This window comes from Aethalodelphis obliquidens, unplaced genomic scaffold (genome assembly GCF_003676395.1).
Source record: "Aethalodelphis obliquidens isolate GAN/ISIS:26980383/991018 unplaced genomic scaffold, ASM367639v1 scaffold44, whole genome shotgun sequence".
In the NCBI taxonomy this organism is placed as follows: domain Eukaryota; kingdom Metazoa; phylum Chordata; class Mammalia; order Artiodactyla; family Delphinidae; genus Aethalodelphis; species Aethalodelphis obliquidens.
In genome coordinates this window covers 12,193,180-12,218,007 of record NW_020837988.1, presented here as the reverse complement: position 1 = coordinate 12,218,007, position 24,828 = coordinate 12,193,180, and the positions used below count along the sequence as shown (strand labels likewise).

At 47.1% G+C, this 24,828-nt stretch overlaps 1 protein-coding gene across 3 annotated transcripts in view; it reads left to right on the top strand.

Moving 5' to 3' along the window:
* CCDC57 (coiled-coil domain containing 57) overlaps window positions 1–24,828 on the top strand; it is a 106,657-nt gene that overhangs the window by 64,070 nt on the left and 17,759 nt on the right. For all 3 annotated transcript variants that reach the window (XM_027081102.1, XM_027081097.1, XM_027081098.1), the window contains 3 exons: window positions 8,281–8,381; window positions 12,700–12,819; window positions 13,251–13,467. In XM_027081102.1, the coding sequence (XP_026936903.1) occupies window positions 8,281–8,381; window positions 12,700–12,819; window positions 13,251–13,467 (438 nt within the window). The remainder of the gene's footprint in view (window positions 1–8,280; window positions 8,382–12,699; window positions 12,820–13,250; window positions 13,468–24,828) is intronic.

The following is a 24,828-nucleotide window of genomic DNA, read 5'->3' as shown; positions in this document are numbered from 1 at the left end:
CCCCTAGGTTCTTCAGAACCATTTTTTTTTTTAGATTCCATATATATGTGTTAGCATATGGGGTTTTTTTTGCTCTTTCTGACTTACTTCACTCTGTATGACAGTCTCTAGGTCCATCCACCTCACTACAAATAACTCAATTTTGTTTCTTTTTATGGCTGAGTAATATTCCATTGTATATATCTGCCACATCTTCTTTATCCATTCACCCATTGTTTCTTTAAATACCACTTCTTCCTATTTCTTTCTAATCTCTTCTGGAGCATGTTAGATGTGTTTATTTACATTGTGTGTGTGTGTGTGTGTGTGTGTGTGTGTGTTTTAAAATTTCTCTGCTACCTTCCAGGGGATTTCCTCAAAGGTGACTGCTTGGAGCCAATGGGTAGATTCCTGTGTCTTTACCAGAAGTTTCCATTTCATCTTTATTCATTCTTTTCCTTGGGATAATTTTATTGTTCTTTCCCTGATTTCTTAAACATTTACTTCATTCTTTTTTGTTTAGTAATTGCATTTTTTATATATATAAATTTATTTATTTTTAGCTGCATTGGGTCTTCATTGCTGTGTGCGGTCTTTCTCTAGTTGCGACGAGCAGGGGCTACTCTTCGTTGTGGTGTGCGGGCTTCTCATTGCAGTGGCTTCTCTTGTTGCGGAGCAGGGGCTCTAGGTGTGTGGGCTTCAGTAGTTGTGGCACGCAGGCTCAGTGATTGTGTCTCATGGGCTCTAGAGTGCAGGCTCAGTAGTTGTGGCTCACGGGCTTAGTTGCTCCGCGGCATGTGGGATCTTCTCGGACCAGGGCTCGAACCCGTGTCCCCTGCATTGGCAGGCGGATTCTCAACCACTGTACCATCAAGCAAGCCCAGTAATTGCATTTTTTAAGGTGTGAATTTCCCATCTGAGTATGGCTTTGGCCATGTCCCAGGGGTTTTGAGGGATCATATTATCAGGGTGATTAGTTGCCAGATGTTCTGCCCCTATGGGCTCAGGTTTTCCATTTCACTCAAGTTAGGTTAGGATTGTTCACCTAAAACACAAAAATGGCCAGTTATTTTTCCAGCAAAATGGGAACAGCAAAGAATTGCCATTTAGGACTGCAGCTACGGTGAACCACGTGGAAGTCCAGTAAAACGAGAGGAAACGGGTTTTCTCACGGGTGAGATAGGAGTACCACACGAACTACTGTAGGGGATAATGAGGCCATAAGCCTCAAAGTCTTCTATTATGGACTTTATACCTTGAAGGGCTTTTTTACTTGAGGAGAGGTTTTGAGGGATCTATTTGAATCTCGATGGGAGGTACACTGTGGATTTTGCCAATACCAATTGGAGAGTTTGCCCATAAGGAGAGTGGTGGCTGATTCAATAGGGACAAATGATTAGTGTTTCCGGAATCAGTTCCAGAACCGTTGGAGACAGAGCAAATAAAAGATGTCGAAGGATCATTTAATTCACCTGGTGGCTATTTTGATGGCGACTGTCAAATTTTACTGTTTCCCCCTTTTGGGAGAAAGAAGTTCAGGCATGATACTTTTCCAAGAAGTTGCAGCCTATTAAATGAATAGGGACGGAGGAGCTAAGGAGAAGAGGGTGTGTATCTCTTAAAGGGTCTAAGCAAAAGGGAATAGGTTCAGAAACAGGACCCTGTTGAGGTGCATTAGAGATCCCCCACTGTTTGGACCATTTTAGTATTTTGAGGCAGGGGCTCCTTTCTAGCAGTGGGGCTGAGCACTGAGAGTGTGGTCTGGTGTCTGTAAGGACAGAGAGAGATTCGTTCCCAATCTGGAGAGTGGCTTCTCCAAGCTGATTCAAGGAGAGGATTGGGAGAGCCTCTGTCCTTCCTTGGAGCCCCTCATTGGGAGTTAAGAGGATATTGGAGAGGCTGGTTAGAGGGCTGAAGATGCCCGAAACACTTAAACTTGTAACAGTCTTTCCAGTGTCCTCGCTCTTTACAGTAATAGCAGAAACTAGAAGGTTTTGGGTTTCGTTAAGGGGCCTTCATTTTTGGGAGTTGAAGATTAAGAATTTAGTGGTCTTTCTTTCTTTTTTCTTTTTTTTTTGCAGTACGTGGGCCTCTCACTGTTGTGGCCTCTCCCGTTGCGGAGCACAGGCTCCAGACGCGCAGGCTTAGCGGCCATGGCTCATGGGTCCAGCCGCTCCGCGGCATGTGGGAACTTCCCGGACCGGGGCACGAACCCGTGTCCCCTGCATCGGCAGGCGGACTCTCAACCACTGCGCCACCAGGGGAGCCCTAGTGGTCTTTCTTTTAGGTGATTCATCTAGGATTCGAGTGAACTAATTTGCCAAGTTAACTAAGTCTAGAGTGGACGTAATTTCCCATTCCACCCTTGTTCTTTTAAAAGAGAAAGATCCTGGTTCAGCCCATTCATAAGTATGGAGATAAGGGGTATCTGAGTGGTTTGAACATCTGAAGGAAGACCAGAATTTTCTTTAAAAACAATGTGAAGTCAATTATAATAGTTATGAACAGGTTCATCAGATTTTTGTGTGAAAACCTAAATTTTATTCCCATCAACAGGCTTAGGAAAGACGACTGTAATTGCTGGTGGAGGTTTTCAGCACGTTCTGACCTCTTGCCAGAAGCTAGGGGTTTGTTTTTCTAAATCCCCTCCAGGGTGTTTCCATGGGGCTAATTTCATCCAGTGTTTGGCTTGCCCCTCAAAAAGCATGTAAACTAACTGATATAAATCTGAGAAACCAGACTGGTAGGTTTGAATAACTATGCTAAATTCTCCAGCAAACCTACGGGGGGCCCTCAGTTACTTTAGGAAAGTCTTTAACTGCGTCTGGCAATTCACCCTTCCTCAAGGGAACATAAGTAATCTGGGGTCTCTTTGGACCCTCAGAATATTTCACTTTAAAGGGCAGGTTCTGATAGGTTCAGAGGGTGGCAGAGCCTGAGACAAAGAAGCTGCGGTGGGAGGATGAACAAGATGACACCAGGGACAAAGGAGTTGGGGGAGCTGAGCGTGAGACTTCAGAGCCATTTTGTCTTTCTTTAATTGTTTGTTTGCCTCAGTTAATGTAATTATTGTATTTGCAGGGAAGCAATGTTAAATTCCTGATAATGTTTGGAAGCCTCAAAATAGCAACCAAAAGAGGCACCCGGTTTAATTTTGATGATTTCAGAGCTATGGCTAATATAGTCTTAAGAAAGGTAAGTTTGGGGAGCCTGAAATTTCCCCATAGAAATGTGCAGGAGGAGGGGCTGTGGTTTTTAAACCTAAAATCAGACGGGGTCCTTGAATGTGGGGTGCCCTCAAGGGATGCCCTCAAGACATTTAGATAACTGGGATCCCATTTTCGAGAGTTTTTTTTTTTTCTCTAAAGCAAAGAGGTAATTCTTAAACAGCCTGCAGGCCAAATAGCATCACAGTTCCAGTAGGGACAGCCTGATCCCAACGGAATCAGGCCAGAGGCTGAATGGCACAGTTCCAAATAGGAACAGCCCAGTTCCAAAAGGAATTGGACCAAATGCCAGCACAGTTCCAATAGGGACAGCCTGATTTCAAGTCCGGCTGAAGTGCCAAGTGAGTACTCACGGACAAAACAAGGCCTTAACAAAAAAGGATGAAGCCTTTGAACAGATCCCAGATAAAGCCTAGAGAGCTTCCAAATGCAGAAAGAGTGGAGCTCAGATCCAGGAGAAAAGCTTACCCTCAAACTCCAGGGGTGACTAGAAAAACAGTGAGCTCAGTGGGCTCTGTTGGTACCACACCTGTTTGCTCACCAGCCTTGGGGTTGTCAGGGGTCTGCTCTGGATCTCGGTTGGACCTCCATGTAATGTTAACCTAAAACAGTTGTTTTTATCAGCAAAACGAGTTTATTAAGGAGCAGCAAAGAATTGCAGTTCAGAACATACAACTATGGTGAACCACATGCAAGTCGGGTAAAGCAAAAGAGAGGAAACTCTTTTATAGAGGAGAAGGGGACATTGTGGGGAGCCGTTATAAACAGTCCATTGGAGGAAACTGGGGGTTCAAAGTGTAGTGGTTTTTCATTGGCTGAGCTGTAATGATCTCTCATTGGTTGGGCTGCTGCCAGGCAAGGAGAATATCTTCCTCCCACAGGCAGCAGTAAAGCAGTGTCACTTCCATGTGGAGATGCAAGGTAGTCTCTTCTGTTAGGATCTGTATAGATGTGAGTGGGACATGCATAAGGGCTCCCCTTCCGGTCTCCCACTCCATTTTAGTGAGATTCCCTTGGTTAATTTTCACAAGAGAGAGTTTCAAAATTCCTTTAGTGGGCTTCCCTGGTGGTGCAGTGTTTATAAGGATCCAACTGCCAATGCAGGGGACGTGGGTTCGAGCCCTGGTCCAGGAAGATCCCACATGCCGCAGAGCAACTAAGCCCACGAGCCACAACTACTGAAGCCTCTTCACCTAGAGCCCGTGCTCCTCAACAAGAGAAGCCACCGCAATGAGAAGCCTGCTCACCACAACAAAGAGTAGCCACCACTTGCCGCAACTAGGGAAAGCCCGCGTGCAGCGACGAGGACCCAACTCAGCCAAAAATAAATAAATACATTTATTTAAAAAAGAATTCCTTCAGTTATTTTTAAGCATGAGTTGAAGTCTACTTTTGATTCTGTTCTATTAAGCAGCCTTATTAAATATATTTTTTTCTTATTGGAAAAAAATTACAGTTTTATTAAAGATGCTAAAGAAGACCTAGATAAACAGAGATATAGTATGTCCACTGATACAGAGAGTTTACTTTTTTGAGGACGTCAATTCTCAAACTGATCAAAATCCCAGCATATTTTTTTCTAGGAGCTGGACAAACTGGATTTTATGTTCACATGGATGAACAAATGAGCAAAATACCGAAGACTATCCTGCTGGTCTTGGGGGGTCTCCGAGGAGGTGGGAGGCAGCTGCAGCTCACTGTGGGGACAAGGACACTGGTGGCGGAGGTACCAGGGAACACCCACTGGCGTGAGCTCTCCTGGAGACCACCACCCTGGCACGAAGACCCAGCCCCACCCAACAGCCTGTAGGCTCCAGTGCTGGGACACCTCAGCTTAAATACAATTATTAACATTCTGTCTAAACTTCTTTATACTCGTCGACTTGAAAAGCCAAGAACCATGATCTTTGTGTTAAAATCTTGCACTGCTCTTGTATTTCTGTCCATTTCTCCTCCTCACCATTGTGTTGTATCAATTTTCATGCCCTGTTACTTAGAGCAGAAGTGTTCATGACAGTTAATAGCTCATCATGGTTCATATTATTCAGTGTCCTTTCTGATGTTTAATAACATTTAATAATATTTCTTTAACCAGGTTTTAAAAAGTAATTTTCAGAAAGAAGTAAAATATGGCTCTCAAACAGATATGAAAATGATCCCGAAAAAAAAAAAAAAGATCCCGTGTTTAGAATTCTCTTCTGTTTACTAAACAGTGAGGAAATCAGTCACATGTTATAAGCAATTCCAAGGAAAAATCAAAAGAGCACAAATTTATTTGGAGTAAAGGAATTGAATTGCAAATGGGGCAGAACTGGTTTCTCTAAAGGGGGGAGGGGGAGCCCATGAAAACTCCAAGGGACAAGGTGTAGTTTGCATGTCTGTCAACTTCCAGAGTTGTAAAGTAGTTCAGGCACAATGAGAGGCAAGAACCTGATAGCTCCTCAGGGTGCGCAGTAGGCTATGCAGTTTCCACTGGAACACAGTTTTTTCCCTGCAGTTTCTTTTTAAAAAAATTAATTTATTTACTTTTGGCTGCATTGGGTCTTCGTTGCTGCGTGTGGTCTTTCTCTAGTTGCGGCGAGCAGGGGCTACTCTTCGTTGCAGTGCACAGGCTTCTCACTGCGGTGGCTTCTCTTGATACAGAGCACGGGCTCTAGGTGCACAGGCTTCAGTAGTTGTGGCATGCGGGCTCAGTAGTTGTGGCTTGTGGGCTCTGGAGCGCAGGCTCAGGAGTTGTGGCATTCAGGCTTAGGTGCTCCGCGGCATGTGGGATCTTCCCAGCCCAGGGCTCGAACCCGTGTCCCGTTTTGGCAGGCGGATTCTTAACCACTGTGCCACCAGAGAAGTCCCTCCCTACAGTTTCTCAGCTTTTGATAAAAAAATAATCTCGGGGAATTCCCTGGCGGTCCAATGGTTAGGACTCTGCGCTTTCACTGCTGAGGGCTTATGTTCAATTCCTGGTTGGGGAACTAAGATCCCACAAGTCGCACAGCGTGGCCAAAAGAAAAAAGAAAAAGAAAAATAATCTCAAAGACTATTCTTGATCACAAAACAAGTCTGGTATCATTTGGCCTGATCGTTTCCATAGGCGCAGCAGGAGTGTTAATTCACGGTGTTAGACTTCTTGAGTTTGCTTTGCTGGAACTTTCCATCACGATTTCAGATTGGACTGTTGAAAGCTTGTTTGTTGTCCTGAGTCCAGGAAGCCAAGAACTCTCCATGTTTCACCTGCTTGGTGATTTTGAGAAAATTCCTTTTTTCTTGAGGTTTCCAAAATATTCTGAGGTTCCTGGACCTGCCAGGAGATGACCTTCCTTAACCCTCTGTGAGCCTGGCACCTGCCAGTTATCCTGGGAGGGAGGGCTTTGTGAGCATTGCTCCATGAAGTCAACCACAGATCCTTACAGGCAATGGGTCCTGATAATTAAATGAGTATCATTCTCAACTCTGGCTGCCCAGGCAGGGCCTTGGCTGCATAATCCACATTTCCAGTCAAATCCTGGTAAAAACAAGGACAGATTCTCTTTGAGCCTATGCAAATTACTATATTGTCAGGCAAGTAAGAATAGTCAACAGGAGTTTCTGAGTTCTGGAGGACTCGGGCAGGGAGAACAAGATACCACTTAGAAATGTTTCATTTCAGTTTACAAAACCAGAGACCACTAAATGTATGTGGACTACAGACAGCTTAAGGGGAAAAAGAAAGAGTTCCTTGCATATCTAGAAAGGAGAACATTAAAATCACATCTATAGTGTTCCCAACAACAGCTGCCTCGTCCCTCATTGGTTCCTTCAGTCCTAGGTGGTTAATCCTTGTTCCTCTCAGTCTTGGTTCTGAGGTCTCAATGGTCCATCTGCTTCTTGACTAGGGTTCTGGAAATCCTGAGTCAGTCCACTGGGATGACCTCACGGTGGTCTAAGCAATGCCTGTAAGCACAGTCTTTTCCCCCTGTGCTGACCTGACTGTAAAGCTTTCTCTCCTTTTTCTTCTTTCTTTCTTTCATTTTTTTTCCATTAAAGTAAACAAACTCTTTGTAGATGTTCACTGAAGAAAAAATGCACAACCTAAAAGTTGAGAATTATGTTTTATTCAAGAACATTACTGAGGACTGTAGTCTGGGAAGGTAGCCTGTCAGATGGATCTGAGAGACTGTTCCAAAGAGGTCAGGGAGGAGAAAGAATATGTAGGAGTTTTTGCTGAAACAATATATATGTAGTCAGACATCAAACGATTACTGCTAATCACAAAAAGCAGACATCTCGAGGATTTTAGTGCCTTTCTACCTATGGGAAGATGCAAGACCTTGGGCCCATTGAAATCATTCCTTTGATATGCATCTTAACTATGTAGGGACAGTGTCCTGTTTTTCTCCATCCCAAATCCCCTCAGGGTGCACAGTTGGGGTGGCTGCAGAGGCTGATAGCTTGGTGGCAGGCAACATTCTTTGTTTATTGAAATGGCAGACAACATTTTTTTTGTCCATGGAGATGTCAAAGACTTAACATGGCCATGGTTAACTTACTAATAATTTTCAAAAGTGGAAGATCTGATGAGAGTTCATAACAAGAATAGTGCAACTGAGAAGTTACAGTTGGTTGTTTCTGTGTCATGCAAAACAAAGTTAGTCCCCCACCCCCCACCCCCGGCAAAAAAAAGTTTTAGATAAAGTTAATCTAAGATGTTTACGCCTATTTTCAAAGAAGACTGCTGAAGCATTGATTACAAGAATAATCCTCAAGTGTATATACTTAAACTTTTGCTTCTTATTTTTCTCTGCTGCGGAGAGGGTATGTCTTTGGGTCTCTTAATGGATGGCTCATGACTGCCACTTTGAGAAGCTGCATAAGGGGTATGTGCTGCTGTGGAAGGCTTCTGTGTGTTCTGAAGTCTGCTGAAATGCTGGTGTGTGTTGTATAAGTCACAGGTGTCCACCCCCCAAGTTCTCTTGAAAGAGAAGTGACTTCGGTTTTGAAGAGGTACTTACTGTTCTTCTTGAGTATTTGAATTCACCACGAGAGAAACCCAAGTGACGTGCACACAGAGGACAAACCATTTCCCTCATCTCGTTTATAGGGAAGCTGCCTCATCACCCCCTTCCTACCCCTGAGGCCCAGGGTTCAGGTGAGGCACCTGATGCACGCTTGGGACCGTTGCAACCCCGTCTCACAACTCAGGTAACACTCCTTTACGTAAGAAACTTATTTCTAATAACTTTTTACTGATTGCTTAAATACTTCATTTCATAACAGAAACTTCAAAATACAGTAAACACAATTTAAAAAGTTTCCAACTTTTAGCATTTCAACATAGTTGGCAGTAACATATCAGTGTGTTTCCTGCTATTTTTCAAAATTACAAAGTATAATATATATATATATGTTTTATTATATAGCTTTACCTACCTAGGTATTATTTTCTAAATCTTTACCAACATAATAGTTTAAAAAATGCATCTTTTAAAAATGTCTTATATTTGGAGCAATTTTAAATTTTTTAATCTATTTATCAGCCATTTATATTTCTTCTTTTGTGGGTTATTTATGCAAGTTTTTAGCTAATTTTTCTACTTGTGTGTTTGTATTTTTCTTGTTAGTTTGTAGGGGTTCTTTATGTGTTAAGGAAATTGTTCCTTCTCTGTTACACATGTTTCTCAAACTTGTCATTTGCCTTTTAATTTTTCTTTTTTTAAAAAATCCACAGATAACTTTTTTTTCATCTAATGAACCCTGTCAGTCTACTTTAAAGGTTTATTTCACTGTTTTCTGGCTTAGAGGTTTCTTTCTATATTTTGAGTTTAGGTAAATATTCACCTGTTTCTCTAGTTGTTCTATTTTACTAATTGTCATAGTACCCTGTAAGTAATTATCCTCCTTTTTCTCACTGATTTTGAATTGACATTTTTATCATGTACTGAAAATCTATACTCTTGCTTATGTTTGTGTTTAATTTTTTATTTTGAAATAACTTCACATTTACACAAAGTTGCAAGAATAGCACATATACCCTTCACTTAGATTAACCAATTGTTAACTTTTTGCTACATTTGCTTTATCATTCTTTCTCTTCCCTCCCTCTGCTTCCTCCACATTTTAGAGAAATAGGTAGATCTAAGTTGCAGACATCGAGCCCCTGGATGTCAGAATACAAGGACACTCCCTGACATATAGCTGCAGTAAAATATAAATTATCAAAATCAGGAAACATAACATTAATGCAGTCCTAGAATTTAATACATGTTCTGTGTTCAGATTTTGCCAGTCACCTCTTTTCAGCCATCCTCCTCCACCAAGCAGGCCGTCCAGGACCTGTGTGGCATGCAGCCCACGCGTGTATGTGCACATGTCTCCTTCAGCCTGGACGACTTCTCAGCCCTTCTTTGTCTTTCACAACATTGGCATTTTTGAGAAGTTAGGCCAGTGCTTGGTAGGTGATGGGCCTGATGCTGCAGCATTGTTAGGTTCGGGTTCTGCATTTACTTTCTGTACAGTTCCAGTGAATTGTCTGCTCCTGAGCAGGTGCTCTCCGGCTCTGAATCCCGTAGCTTCGTAATGTTTTAATAAGTTACAAATACATATAACAGCTTGCCCTTGTCTCTGTTCCTTTACAGAATTTTCTTGGTTGTTCTTTCCATTTATTCTCTGTTGGGTGGATATTGTTATTTATGTATTTATTTTTATTTTAAGTATTTTTAGACTTCTAAGATAAAAAGACTAATATAATGAAACCTGTGTGTACACCATCCAACTTAATAAGCAAAATGTTGTAAGTTAAAACCCCTTTGAGTGTTCTGCCCCCAATATCCATGGTCCCTTCAGACTTTCCCGAGCCTGGTGTTTCTCTCTCTCAGCAGATATTTAAAGAATCTGTGTAAATCACACCGAGCTGTGTGTACATCGTTCTGTACACATGCTCTCATTCAGCACTGTGTTTCTGATGTACACCGTTGGCCCTTGAACATCATGGGGGTTAGGGGCACGGACCCCCCACCAGTGGTCGAAAATCCACGTTTAACTTTACAGTCGTCCCTGTGTATCGGTGGTTCTGCATCCGTGGATTCAGCCAGCTATGGATCATGTAGTCCTGTACTGCATATTTATTGAAAAAACTCTGCATATGAGGGGACCTGCCCAGTTCAAACACATGTTGTTCAAGGGTCAACTGTGTATATGTTGGTACATGTAGCTTTAGTTCAGGAATTGGTAAACCTTTTCTGTAAAGGACCAAATAGTGAATATTCCGGCCTGTAAGGGCCAGAGTCTCTGTTGCAACTTCTCAACTCTGCGTTTGTCCTGAATGCCAGCACAGGAGATATGTAAACAGGCGGGCATGGATGTGCTCCAGTAAAAGTTAATGACCTTGTAACTTTAATTTCATAATTTTCATGTCATGAAATATTTTTCTTCTTTTTTGATTTTTTTCAACTATTTAAAAATGTAAAAACTATTTTTAGCTCATAGGCTGTACCAAAAAATGTGGTGGGCAGGATTTGGTCTACAAGTTGTGCTTTGCCGACCCCAGGTCTAGACACAAGTTGGTGTATTTTCTTTCTATTTTGTGAATACACGAGCATTTACTTATCCATTCTTCTATTGATGGGCATTTAGGTCAGTTACCATTTCTTTGGTGTGAACATTGTTACAGATGTCCTCATGTGCAGAAGTTTCTCGGGCATGGACCTAGGATCAGAATTGCTGTGTTCTAGGCTGTGTACATTTTATCTTCCTTAGATACTGTTGAATGACACTGTCAAGTTGTTATACTGGCCTATACCTTCAGACAATGCATGAAGATCCTTTATAGTGTGTCACATATAGGTATTTCAGAGGTCAACAAAATATAGTCACCTGTTTTTGTTGCTATCAAAAATTTTTTAATAAATAGGCTTCGTTTTTCAGAGCAGTTTCAGATTCACAGCAAAATTGAGCAGAAAGTATAGAGAGTTCCCGTGTACCTCCTGCCCCGACAAGCGCACAGCCTCCCGTGTCATCAGCAACCCCCAACAAAGCGGTTAATTTGTTAGAATCAATGAGCCTGCCCTGACACGTCATCAGCACAGTCCACAGTTTACATCAGGGGTCGCTCTTGGCACACTTTCTACGGGTTTGGACTAGTGTATAATGGCACATGCTCATTATTATAGCATCACACAGAGTAGTTTCATGGCCCTAAAACTCCTCTGTGCTCCACTATTCATCACCCGTAACCCCTGGCAACCACTGATCTTGTTCCTGTGTTCATGGTTTTGCCTTTTCCAGGATGTCACAGAGTTGGAATCAAACAACAAGTAGCCTTCTCAGATGGGCGTCCTTCCCTTAGCAACATGCGTGTAAGGTTCCTCCGTGTCTCTTCCTGGCTTGAGAGCTCATCTTTTTATTGATGAATAATTGTCTAATAGCTGTACCAGTCTGTTTCTCTTCAGCATCCCTTTAAACTTACACTTTCCTACTGTTGCTGGTCATTTGGAACAGAGTTGACTTTTGTAAAATGATTTTGTAGCTATTAACTCTTCTGAACTGATTGATGCCAACACATGTGTCAGTATTTCTCTTTGCTTTTGTGTGTTGATGGACGTAGCATCTGGGGTAAGGACCGGGCTGCTTCCTTTTCTGGCCTCACACCATTCATCTTTTCTCACCCCACTGTCCTGGGCAGGACCCCACACAGCGTGGAGAAAAACTGGGTGGCTGACACCCACACATTTGTCCTGGTTTACAGAGAATGCTTTTCCCATTTTTTATCTTCAGGTAGTATGTTTGCTGTAGGCTTTAGTATTATGTTGAACCATACAAAATTGCCATTTTATGGGTCAAAAGTGGTCAGATACCAGCAATTTCATATAATTTGACCTAATACAGACTCTCCATCAGTTTAGATAAGTTTGTTTGTTTGTTTGTTTGTTTGTGGCTTGTGGGATCTGAAAGTTTAACTGAAAGTTAAAACGAAAATGTATGAGTGCGTTACTTGGCTGAAAATCCAAAACTTAATTAAACTTGAGCAGGAGAAGCGGCAGCAGCAGGTGGCCCTCCGTGCAGGGCTCTGCACAGTCCCGGGCTTCGGTTCTCCTCGGTGACCCCTCCTGACTGCTTTTCCACAGGCTTCCCCTCAGAGGGAAGATGTTAGTGTTTAGGCTGCAGGGGGCCAGCTGTGCACTGAAGATGTGTCACAAACAAGAGCTGCAGGGCCCCTTGTGTGCCTGGCAGGGCCCAGGGTGCCCTCCCTGGGCACCACAGGAAGGTTGTGTGACTTTCCGGTGCTTGGTTGCCCTCGAGGGCGGGGAGGTACTTCGATTGCCATGATGAGGCCTGTTAAATTCGTCCTGGCCGGTGAACCCAAGCAGCTTCCCCACTTTGGCTTGTCACAGAGCCGAGTTAAGTCCCTCATATCAGAAATTTGGGGAGAGTGTTTCTCCCTAATCTTGAGGGAAAACTCAGTAAGGTACCCCATCAATGACCCACGAACACTGAATTTCTTTTATTTAAATTTCCACGACAGGACTCTAAGAATGCCAAGAAAGAATGTTTCTCTGAACGCTCAGGAGAGAGCCAAGCCCGCTCGGCACAGACAGTCTGCAGAAGGGATGCTGAGCCAGGCTGCACAGCGGGGCCAGGGCTGGTACGCAGGATCCACCAGGGCCAGGTCTTCATGCCACATCCCGACCCAGGAAGCACCTGGAACTGGAGTGCTTCGTGTCAGAGAGGGTGGCCGTTGCCCAGAGTGACAGGACTTCACCTCAGGGCATTGGCCCTGGTCCCCAATCCCACCTCCCTCACCTCCCTCGGGATTGTGTTTCATGTTTTTTTTTTTAGCTGCACCGCGCAGCTTGTGGAATCTTAGTTCCCCGACCAGGGATTGAACCCGATTGAACCCGGGCCCTCGGCAGTGAACGCACAGAGTCCTAACCACTGGTTCGCCAGGGAATCCCCCATGTTTCATGTTTAAATGTCCAGAGCCCCTCCTCGGGCCACGTCCACTGTCTTATCACCCCAGGAGGGCAGGGAGAGAGGGTGGCTTTCAAGGATAATTCTCTTTTCTCTCTTTCACAGAGGCAACACAGAATCTCCACAGTGACTTGCAGATCAGCTCCTCAGAAAGAAAACCAGTCCCCAAAGCCACGCCTGGCTCAAGAATTCCAGGAGGAAAATGGCCACCACACCCAAAGGTCCTCATCACTTGCCAGCAGTTCCCTCCAGGACACATGGAAGTTACTGGACCTGGGATCCAGCCCTTCTGGCCTCACCTCCCAGGACGACTCGCCTCCAGGTAGGTGAAGACGTACATCCCCAGGCTGTTGCCCCATTGGTCTGGGTGCTGGCCATGAGGACAGCTGTGGTGGCCACTCGCAGGCTGACACACAGAGTGAGCACGGCGTTCTTCCTGCTGTGGTTAGGGAATCTGTAAATTCTGCAGTCCTGTCCTCTGATTTGGTGCCTGACCGTCCCGCAGGGACAGAGGGTGTCTCCCAGCCCCGCGTCCAGCTGACCATGTCACCATGTCTACCCAGAGTAGAGCCCACAGGTCGCGAGGGTGGGGGCACTGTGGTCAGTCTGTGACTCGGGCAGGCGGGTGTTCTGTGTTCTGCTCAGCCTCACAAGGCCAGGGCAGCCCACGAAGTGCGTGTCCTCTGCCCCCGGGAAACTCGCTCACTGTGAGGTTCTCAGGAAAGTTCATTTGAAGGGCCACCTTTGGGGGAACTGCGTGAGACCAAGATGTAGTAAGCAGGGTGGGCGGAGGGGAGGCTGTTTGAAGACCGGGGTTGGGGGAATGAACTTGGATCCCCTTCCGGATCAGCTCACAGCAAGCGCCCTCATTCTCGGCTCTCAGCCTCAATGCATGAATGCTTCCTGCTGTGCCCAATGTGCCAATGGGCATTTTCGATTATTTCCAATCTTTTGCCGTCACCAATAACGTTACAGTGAATTACCTTGTACATGCTGTAGCGCATGCATAAAAGCGTAAATGTAAATTCCCGGAGGGTGTATTGTTTTGTCCAAAGGTATGTGCATGTCCAGTTTGAGAAGGTGTTAGTTGGGCTCCATCAGGTGGTACCAGTTCACACCCACCCAGCAAAGGCTGAGAGGGCATCTTTCCCCAGACCCTCTCCAGCAGTGTCATCGAACTATAATCTTTGCCAGTCTGTTAGGTGTCATTTTAATTCATATTTCTCCTGTTAGGAGGTTGTGCATCTTTTCACATGTTTGAGTCATTTCCTTTTCCTTTTCTTCAGTTCTCTGCCCATTTGTATACTGGGTTTATAATCTTTTTCTTATTGATTTGTATGAGCTTATTATATATAATGGAAATCAGACCTTTTCTGAGATATGAATTGCAAATATTTTCCCACAGTTTCTCATTTGTTTTTTGACTTTGCCTATGGTAGTTTTTGTCATGCACGTATTTTTTTATTTTTATGTAATTTAATTAATGTTCTTGTTTTTAATCCTTTCTGGGTTTTGTGCCTTACTTGGGTTTTTTCCACTCCAAGATTGAAGATTATTCTGCCATGATGTCTTCTAATACAGTTATGGTTTCCTTTTTTCATAATTAAATCCAGGATCCATTTGGAATTTATCACTGTGTAGGTTATGAAATAGGAACCAAACTTTTCTTAACCCCAGGTGGCAATCCAAATGTCCCCACACCAGTTTTTTTTTAAATATTTATTTATTTATTGGCTGGGTCAGGTCTTAGTTGTGGCATGCAGAATCCTTTGCTGCAGCACACGGGCTCTTTGTTGAGGTGCGTGGGCTTCTGTCTAGTTGTGGCACACGGGCTCCAGAGCACGTGGGCTCAGTAGTTGCAGCGCCTGGGCTTAGTTGCCCCGCAATATGTGGGATCTTAGTTCCCCAACCAGGGATGGAACCAGCGTCCCCTGCATCCTGTGACGTATTCTCAACCGCTGGACCACCAGGGAAGTCCACTCCCCATACCCGTTATTGAATAACTCACATTTCCCCACTTGTTTGAAATCCCGCTTTTACTATCATGTTAGATGTTCTGTGTGTACTTGAGTCTGGGTCTGGAGCTCTTGTTCTGTCCCTTGGTTCGGCAGTCCCCAGCCTTTCCACAGACAGGGGTGCAGATGGCCCAGGCGGTAATGTGAGCGAGGGGGAGCGGCAGATGAAGCTTTGCTGGCTCGCCCGCCGCTCACCTCCTGCTGTGCCGCCTGGTTCCCAACAGGTCACGGATCAGTACCAGTCAGTGGCCCGGGAGTTGGGGACCTCTGCCTTGATTTATTGGTCTTGGTCTGTCCACGTGCAGTGCTGTTTGAATTGTTACTGCTTCCTGGTCCCTTGTAATGTCTACTGACTTAGGATCTCCAGTTATGCTTCTTTCTCAGAGTTTTCCTGGTAATTCTCATTTGTTTATTTTTTTTTTTCCCATACAGTCTTTAGACCCAGCCCCAAAACTCTGTTGTGGCTTTTCTCAGGATTTGTTAAACCTGGGTTCTGCCCCTGGAAGGAGCCACATCCTCCCAGTGGTCCACATTCTGTCCCCTCTGGCGGCAGCATCGCCCCTGTGATGCCTCGAGTAGTCTCCTCAGATGCAGACTGGTCTGTTCTCCTCACAGCTCCCGCTTGAGCTCATTAATCTGAGAAGCTACTGCTTCAGTACATTTTAAATTCAGGAACGTTTTGCTGTATTTTTCATCAGCTCTATCGGAAGTTTTTGGTGAATGTTCATTGTCGTTTTGCTGGTTTCCTTCCTTCTTTTTTCTCGTAGCACTTTTGTTCCTTTGTTCCCCCTCATCTTTAAAAGAGGTGATTTTTCCTTGACCAGGTATTTGTAGGAAACTTATGAGGGAAATGAGGCCAGGGCCATTGTCCAGTCTAGCAGTTTTGTTGGTGGTTTTTAACTAAGTCCGGCCTTGACTTATCTCTGCCCATTTTCACAAAGCCCAGCTTCTCTCCCCTCCTGCCCAGGCACGCTGCATCCAGGGGGTTGTGCTCCCACCTCCTGGCTCCTCCTGAGGCCTCCCACCGTGCCTGTCCTTCCACACACCCCTGCTCATTTCTACCGCCTTTGGCAGAACCACCATTTTTCCCATCTGGAATTTTATCTCTAGTTTTCATGAAAATTTTCTCTTTTGGGGGATGATTTACAGGAAGAGTAGGGGAGAAATGCTGACTCAATGATGCTTTCTTCAGGCCACACGTCCATCTTATTTCCTGATAAATGCACTTTCCTCCAGCTCTGCTTTGCTTTAGCAAAAAAACTGAGCAACTGTGCCCCACCCGTCCCTCACTAAAAAAAAATTCCAGAGTAGGTGTCGGGCCAAATAGTGAGTATTTTCGGCTTTGTGGCCCAATGGTCTCTCTTGCAACTACTCATCTCTGCCTGCAGCTCAAAAGCAGCCGCAGACAATGTGTAAGTGATCGGTGTGGCTGTGCACCAATAAAACTTTATTGACAAACACAGGCAGTGGTGATGCTGTTTCTCAAGCTGAGTATACAGGTTTCTGTTTTATTCTTTGTTTTATTTTTTAACAATTCTTTAAACGATACACGTATGTTATATGTGCTTGATGTAGTTTGGTATCTTTTATAATGAAAAGATTTTAGAGGGAGGGAGTGGTCAACTGGGTGGAATGCTGCAAAGAGGTCAGGGAAGGTCAGGGCAGAAAAGTGCTCTGCGTCACTATGGCCTTCTGGCTGTCTCAGTGGAGTGGTGGACTTGTCATCCAGCCTTCCCAGTTAAAGGGGCTGGAGAAGAACGGGTGGACAGCTTAGTCAAGATTTCTTGGGACTTCCCTGGTGGCGCAGTGGTTGAGAGTCCGCCTGCCAATGCAGAGGACACGGGTTCGTGCCCCGGTCTGGGAAGATCCCACATGCCGCAGAGCGGCTGGGCCTGTGAGCCATGGCCACTGAGCCTGCGCGTCCAGAGCCTGTGCTCTGCAACGGGAGAGGCCACAACAGTGAGAGGCCTGTGTACCGCAAAAAAAAAAAAAAAAGATGTCTTGCTCTGAAAAGCAGCAGTTAAAATAGGGACTGGGGACTTCCTTGGTGATGCAGTGGTCAAGAATCCACCTGCCAACATAGGGGACACAGGTTCGAGCCCTGGTCTGGGAAGATCCCACATGCTGTGGAGCAACTAAGCCCATGCACCACAGCTACTGAGCCTGCGCTCTAGAGCCTGAGAGCCACAACTACTGAGCCCGTGTGCCACAACTACTGAAGCCCACGCGCCTAGAGCCCATGCTCTGTAAAAAGAGAAGCCACCGCAATGAGAAGCCCACGCACTGCAACGAAGAGTAGCCCCTGCTCACCACAACTAGAGAAAGCCCATGTGCAGCAACGAAGACACAATGCAGCCAAAAATAAATAAACAAACAAATAAATAAATAAATTTACATTTAAAATACTTTTTAAAAAAGAGCGATATTGGAGGAAGTTGTGGAAGTGCAGCCTGTCTATATGCAGGTTGGGAAGATGGGCGAGATGTGATGCTTGTGGCTGGGGAGGAGGGCAAACCCAGGAGAGAAAGGGGTGGGGGGGCTCAAGGGACTGGGGTTTGATAGCACAGGTCAGAGGCAGGGAGGTGATGGGTAGCCAGAACTGGGAGCTTACTGGCCACACCTGACAAGCAAGCTGCCACAGCCTCACAGGCACCGGCAGGAGACGCGGAGAACTCGTCGCTCGCAGCACAGCAGGCAGCCAAGGGTTTCCTCAATCCCTGTCCCACGGGCCACGGCAAGAGTCTCAGCTGAGCGACCCCAAACGGGCAGAACCCAAATCTTTCATAGTGGGCTGCAGGCATATCTGCCCTTTGCCCCCGAGGGAGTCGTGCTGTCTTCTTCTGAGGCTGTTGGCCATGGAAACACCCAGGCAGGAGAGTCAGGAGCAGAAGCCTTCAGTGGCCTGAGGAGAACTGTCCCAACAGCAGGTCTGGTGGTGGGAAAACAGGTGCCGGTCGGTTCCCTTTATTTCCTCCTTTCAAGTATGAGGCAAAGCCATGGACTCTGAGAGGAGGAGGTGGAGGGAGAGGTAGAAAGAGAAGTGTGAAATGGTCGTCTGGTATATGAGGAAGCAGGGACAAGTAGTGGTGGATGGTGCCATCAGCCATGCAGGCCCCCGTGGATAGCAGGGCCTGGATCAGGGCGAGAACAGCCCACTGGTGGCTGCAAACACGGCCCCCGGCAGTGGAATTGGCTTGGGGTGGAGGTGGGGATGGTTTGTATTAGTTTAAATGCTTTTGGCTACAAGTCACAGCACAGCCTGATGAAAGTAACATACGGGAGCTTCCCAACCTTTATCTCATCGTGGCACCCATAGAAAATCACACACGGTCACTGAATGAGGAGGAGAGAGCCAAGGTGGCCAGCATCATGGTAGCCTTCCCGACACACAGCGTGCATGCACAGCAGCAGGACACGCTGACCAAGAACTTGCATGTCAAGGCCGAGGTAAATGAGCTTACGGCTAGCTCCTCTGGGACTCTTTCCTCCTAAAGGTTCCAAGATGGCTGCAGCAGCTCCAAGCATCACGTCAGAAGGCCCAGAGATGGAAGGCATACTTCTCTCCTCCTGCTTTGGTTTCTTTTCATTGGAAAGGGAAATGTTTCCCCAGAGCTTCCAAATTCCCTTTTCCATCTCGCTGGCTGTCGGGGTCACATGGTGTCCCTTGACCAGTCACTGGGAGATTGTCTTAGACTCTGTGAACCTGCTGCCTGGAACTAAATGGTGTTGGGTTCCTTGGCAAGAAAGCTGGGGAAGGGCTGTGCTGTGGGTGGGCCTGCAGCAGAGTCTGTGCAGGGGAAGGTGCTGAGACACCCATACAGAGGGGTTGAAGCTGCTGCTTCTCAGCAGCACTTTGCAGTAAAAAAGTAGGAATGATACATTGCTGCCTAGGCTTTTGGTTCGCCCCGTGAAAGATTTGGTTGGGAAGAAAGGTTGAAATTAATGCAGTTTAAAGTTCCCACAAAGCTTCTTTATGCTCTCCTTGTATCTTGAATATTTGAGCACGCATAACTGAACTACCTGTCTGGTATTTCTACTTTGTGTAAGAGTACTTTTTAAAACTTTATTGGTAACTTAAATGATAACCACAGCTCTGGTTAAGACGTAAGCCTGTTAGTATTTATGATAAAGGATTGCGTGGGCTTCAGTCCACAGTCAAGCAGTTTGGAAGCTCCATTCTGGAAGGTGGGATGTCTTGTCCTCTGCATTTTTTTTACATTTTTGGCGCATTTTGAGTAGCAAACTGTGAGACCTAGCAGTCATGAACTGAGTTAAAAGTGATAACGAGAGAGTTTAACAATTTGTGACATCTGCATTAATAACATGAATAACTACGTGGTATTTCTCAGGATGGAGGGAGGTTTTCCTGCTGAAAGGCCACACTCCTCATGGTTTTGAGGTGGGGCCAGGGCCGCCCCTCCCACCTCTGCCCTGACCCCCCCCCCCCCGCCTGTCCCTGCCCCTCCTCCCCATGCCCCCCCCCCCCCCCCCCTTCGCCCCGCCCCTCCCTGACGTCCTCCCCCTTCCTCCCACATGCACACAGAGCTGCCGCTTTGCCGGCCTTACAGAGTCCTGCTGCAACCTGGTCTCAAGGCAGGGCCGCAGCCTGACATCCTCGGCCCCGCTGCACCCCAGATCCCAGGGCCACTATAGCCCCCTCCTCCATCCTCCTGGATCTGTGGTTCGCAGGGTGTGGCCTCTCCATTCCCAGCCTCCTCTCACCCTAATTCTTGCTGCATCTGGACAGTACCAGGTCGGTCCCTCTTCTCCCCTCCCCTCCCCTCCCTTCCCCTCCTCCCCCCACTTCCTGGCAGCAGTGGCTCAAGGACTCCGACCCCATCTCCCCTCCTCCCCAGACACATTCAGCCCAGCTCCCTCCTGCACCTGTGGACTGTGGACACACCCCCACCCCATACCTGCGGACCCCTGACCCCTGTGCACGTGTGGGCACCCTCTACCTTCCTCTCCCCAGCACCTGCCTGTTCCTTGAATCCCTCCCTTGCTAAAGTTCACTCCCTACCTGACTTTCTTCCCCCTTAGCACTAGCCTCCAGACCACGTGCTATTTTTCTCATTTATCTTGATTCTGTTCTGTCTGCTGGAAGAATGTAGGGGTGGGGGCATCTTCCTTGATCCTTGACCCCTGGCCAGCACAGACAGGTACACAATAGGTGCTCAATCAGGATGTGCAGGAAGATAACTGGGAAGAATGGGAGCCCAGCAAGGCCTTGGGTCCGCAGCTCAAGGATCTAGAGGCTCAGGAAGTGCATGTGATTAGAGAAACAACCAAGCATTGTCTAAAACGTTTAAGATTTGAAAGACAGACTCTTCCTGGATGGAGTATTAAATATTATAAAGACAGCTGTTTTCTCCAAATTGAAGTAACCAGTTAGTGTAACAAAATATGGACAGAGGGCTTCCCTGGTGGTGCAGTGGTTGAGAGTCTGTCTGCCGATGCAGGGGACACAGGTTTGTGCCCCGATCCGGGAAGATCCCACATGCTGCGGAGCGGCTGGGCCTGTGAGCCATGGCCGCTGAGCCTGCGTGTCCGGAGCCTGTGCTCTGCAATGGGAGCGGCCACAACAGTGAGAGGCCCGCATACCGCAAAAAATAAATAAATAAATAAATAAATATGGACAGAGTTTCTCTTGAAGCTAAAATAAGTGGATTTTCAAGTTCTAGAGCAATAAAATGCATGGGGAAGGGGGAGTAGCAAGACCCAGCCTCATGGCTGGGTGGCAGGCACAGAGCAGAAACCCTTCCCCAGCACAGCCTGCAAATCAGAGCCCAGACACAGCAAGGTGGGGACACAGCATGCTTCCATCCTCACAGCCTGCACCCAGACTACACACTAAAACGCAGCCCAGGCGCAGTTAAATGCCTTAAAATCAAACCTAAAAATATGCAGAATTGGAACTATTTACAAATGACTAGAAGGTTATAACCTTAGATGTGACTTAAAAATCACAGATTTCTAAGGTATTCTTTCTTAACCTCAAAAATAACCCAACTAGAAAGATATTTTGAAGCAACATGACAAAGATCAGTCATATATAAATAACTCATCCAGGTTGACCAGAGGTACAGGGGTGGAAACACTCAGCCAGGGCAGTACCAGAAAATATGGATGTTTGACCTGTCAGCAAAGCAGCCCTTGGAGAGCTGATCCTGGGCCTAGAGGGGGCGGCCCAGCCGCTTGGCCTTCTTGGAGGGCATTTATTGGTGAATCTGCCCCAGGGGTGGTTGAGAGTCATCAGCCTCCCTAGTGTCTGTGCTGCATGTGCAGGCGGCCCAGGTTGGCATGACACGGCGCATCCACCAGAGCAGGGGGGCTCCAGACCTCGTCCAGCATGAGTGACACATCCTTGTGGCTAAGAAATAAACTAAAACAGCGCAGAGGGTTTTCAGTGAAAGTCAGTCTTCTCCGTTTCCGCTTCCCTGCCCACCTGGCCACCTGTCCCCTGCTCTTCTCCGGACACACTCTGCACTCCATGGCTACGGAAGCATGTATTTAAATGTGTGTGCGTATCCTCTTTCTGCTGTGTAAAGTGCTGTCTGCGGTGTTTCTCCATTTTGGTTGACACAGAGCTCACAGATCTTTTCAGTAGTTCAGTGGTCCTCTGCGTAAGTGCTTCCTTTCGCCTGTCTCACATTCACGGACACTCGGGTCGCTTGTAGTTTGCAGTACTTCAGCGAGTCTGCTGGTGTGGGTGGTTGCTTGTGGGAGTGTGTGGTCAGGTGAGTGTCTAGGAGTGAAATCGCTGGGTCAAAGGTGTGAGTGGTCTGAGCTCTGGGAGGTGTTACCAAATCGCCCTCAAAGAGTTGGTGCAATTCATGTTCATGGCCACAGGGTGTAAAGCGTCCTTCCTCACTCCAATACTGGTGGATTTTTCTCAAGCATTTTCTTTTTTTTGCCAGTCTGATAGGTGAAAATATGGGTTTTAATTTGCAGTTTTTAAATGATGGGTTAGATTGGCCATTTTATGTGTGGTTTGTATGTCGTTCAGGTTTGTACCCTTTTTTAAGGTGACTATGAAAGGTAGCAACAGAAGAAAATGCATGTTCGCTGTGGTCTTGAAGTCAGGACACAGAGGGTAGAAAAGTGCTCTAGAAGGGGCTGTGGCCCCTGCTCTGGGAAGAGGGCTGGGCGTGGGAGGCGGGGAGGGGCTGGACATGACTTTTACAAATAAATGCAGCCTGAATGGGTTTTTTAAAAGAGAGGAGTCCAGCTAGAAGCTAGTATTTGTTGAGTGCCCACCTGTGCTAATGCCTTAGTGCCAATGCCACTCCCACAGTAAACCAATGCCATCCAACCACTGGGTCCCGTTTTCAAAACAGGACGCCTCACCGCCCAAGGCCGGAGTTCCCAAGTCCCAACCCTCATTCCACCCCCTGGAGTCCCAGAGGAAAGAGGCCTGACCTCATCCTCAGGGCAGAAGGTCAGGAGGGGCCAAGGTTGTCCCTGGGGTCACACAGATAATGGGCAGAAGCTCCTGAGGAATGCAGCACTCCTTCAGAAAGAGAGGCACCTGCCCGGCCCTGCCCTGGGGGCTGGACACACCTCCCCACATTTCAGTGTTCTGAGCACAGCCCAGCACCCCTGTGGCCTGGCTGGTGCTGGGGCTGGCATGGAGCGAGGTCCCTAGGTTTCTGCTGTGGGGTCTGAGAAGGTCCTGAGCAGTCCGGCTGTGCACCCTGCTTTCTCCTGGGTGGAGACTGTTCCCCTGGGTGCTCCCCACCCACTGAGGATGAGGGAGTGAAAGGGGATAAAGTTTTTAAAGGGTACAATGTTAGTGTTGAGGTTTTTTTCTTTAAATTTTTATTCTTCTGAAAATCATATTATTTCCTCCTGAAATTAAAATTTTTTCCTTTAACGAGGGTTGCATAAGATTTTAAGATGGAGCATGCATGAGCCTGTTAACTGGTTGCTAATCCAAAGTTATTTTTAAGCCCTGTATAGTGAGAACATTTCTGTGCAGATCTCACTGTAGAGATGACACCTAAGTCATAGTTGCCAGGCTGTTCTGAGGATCCAGGAAGCCAACAAACAACCACCGCCTGTTCTCAGCCCAGTGCTTGCTCACATAGTGCCCGGTATCGCCATTAGCCCGGATCGCACTCTGCCCGCCACAATGGATTCCTCTCCCAGCAGCTCCTGGAGGCCAGGGCTCGACATTCAGATGAAGAAACCCAGGCCCAGAGATGCTAGGCTACTTGCCCAAGGTCACATAGCCCCCAGTTCGTGGACCAGGACCTGGCTGAGAAGGGTCCGAGACACCAGAGCCCCGGGCACCAGGCAGCAGGTGGCTGAGTGACGGCGGCAGAGCCGTGCGGGCTGCAGGGCGGTGCTCGCTGGAGGGGGTTGGTGGCCCGGCCATCTGGCCTGTCCGGCGGGGGCAGTTGGTGACTCCACTCCGTGGCTGACCCTCCATGGCAGTGTGGCAGTGTGGCTCCAGCAGTTTTTTAAGATGATAGAAATCTTGTTTTTTATATAGAATGTGTCAGTTTTTGAATATTGGCAACTAATTTAAAAATCAAAGTAGGGCCAAATTGCAGCTCCGTCTGTGAGCTACAGACCCCTGGGAGCCAGATCCAGCCATGCCTAGTGGTACATGGTCTGTGTGGCCTCCAGCTCCAGGGAACTTGCTCCAGCAAAGCACCTTCTCAGACCGGGAATAAAATGACTGCCAGGTAAACTGAGATTCTCCTATTCTGAGAGTCACACATGATTGACTGCAGAGCAAACGTGCCAAGTCCCCCAGTCTCGTCTTTGTGGTTAGTGGGCCATTCTGCAGGGTGTCACCAGCCTATGAATAGGGCTAAGTGGGCCCCCAGGACACCAGCTCACCCTGGTCTTGTGTGTTTTTGAGTGAAGACTGTTCCGGACCTTCCCTGAAGGACGCTTGGACTCAGAAACAGCATTTGGGGCCAATCTCTGAAGGCAGATTGTGATTCAGCCACGGCTCTGCCGGCCCAGCTGTGCTCTGAGGACGTAGATACGTACTCTCAACACAGGACCTTAGAGCCACCTAGTCTGCACGCCCTCAAGACCAGGAGTATCACCATCTGGCCTCCCCACACATGCTTTGTGTTTCTCAGTAAACCTAGGGGCGCTCAGTAAACCCCGGCGCTGCATTGAGTGAAAGATGGAAGGAGCAGCCGCCTGTGGTTGGACCTGTGATAAGAAAAGGTGAAATCTCACCTCAGAGAACAGTCTGTGATTCCAGGGTAAACACACCTGGAATATTACATTCTCTTCTCCCCATCTGTGGTCCTCAGACCTGTGTGCAAACCAAAGAATTCTCCTTGGGTCTGAGACTCTGTCCTAGAAGGTGGGCACCAGGCTCCTGGTGCGTCGCAGTGAGATGGCAGACCCAGCTCGGAGACTGGCGAGCCTGACCCATGGGGAGGGAGGCCAGCATGAGCCTGGGGAGGGGCTGTCCTCCACACCAGACACGTGTGAGGGTGGAACACGAGCCATCAGAAAGGCTCAGCCCACACTCTCAGCAGCCACTGTCGCAGCGGCCTCTTGGGGTGGATGGTAATGGGAACTGCCCAAGGGAGCACAGCCAGAGGCTCACTGAGCAACGTGACCAGAACTGTTCCAGGATCCGGGGGGACGAAGGGGTCCTGCCCTGTTTTGCCAGCATCACGTTTGTCCTTTTGGCT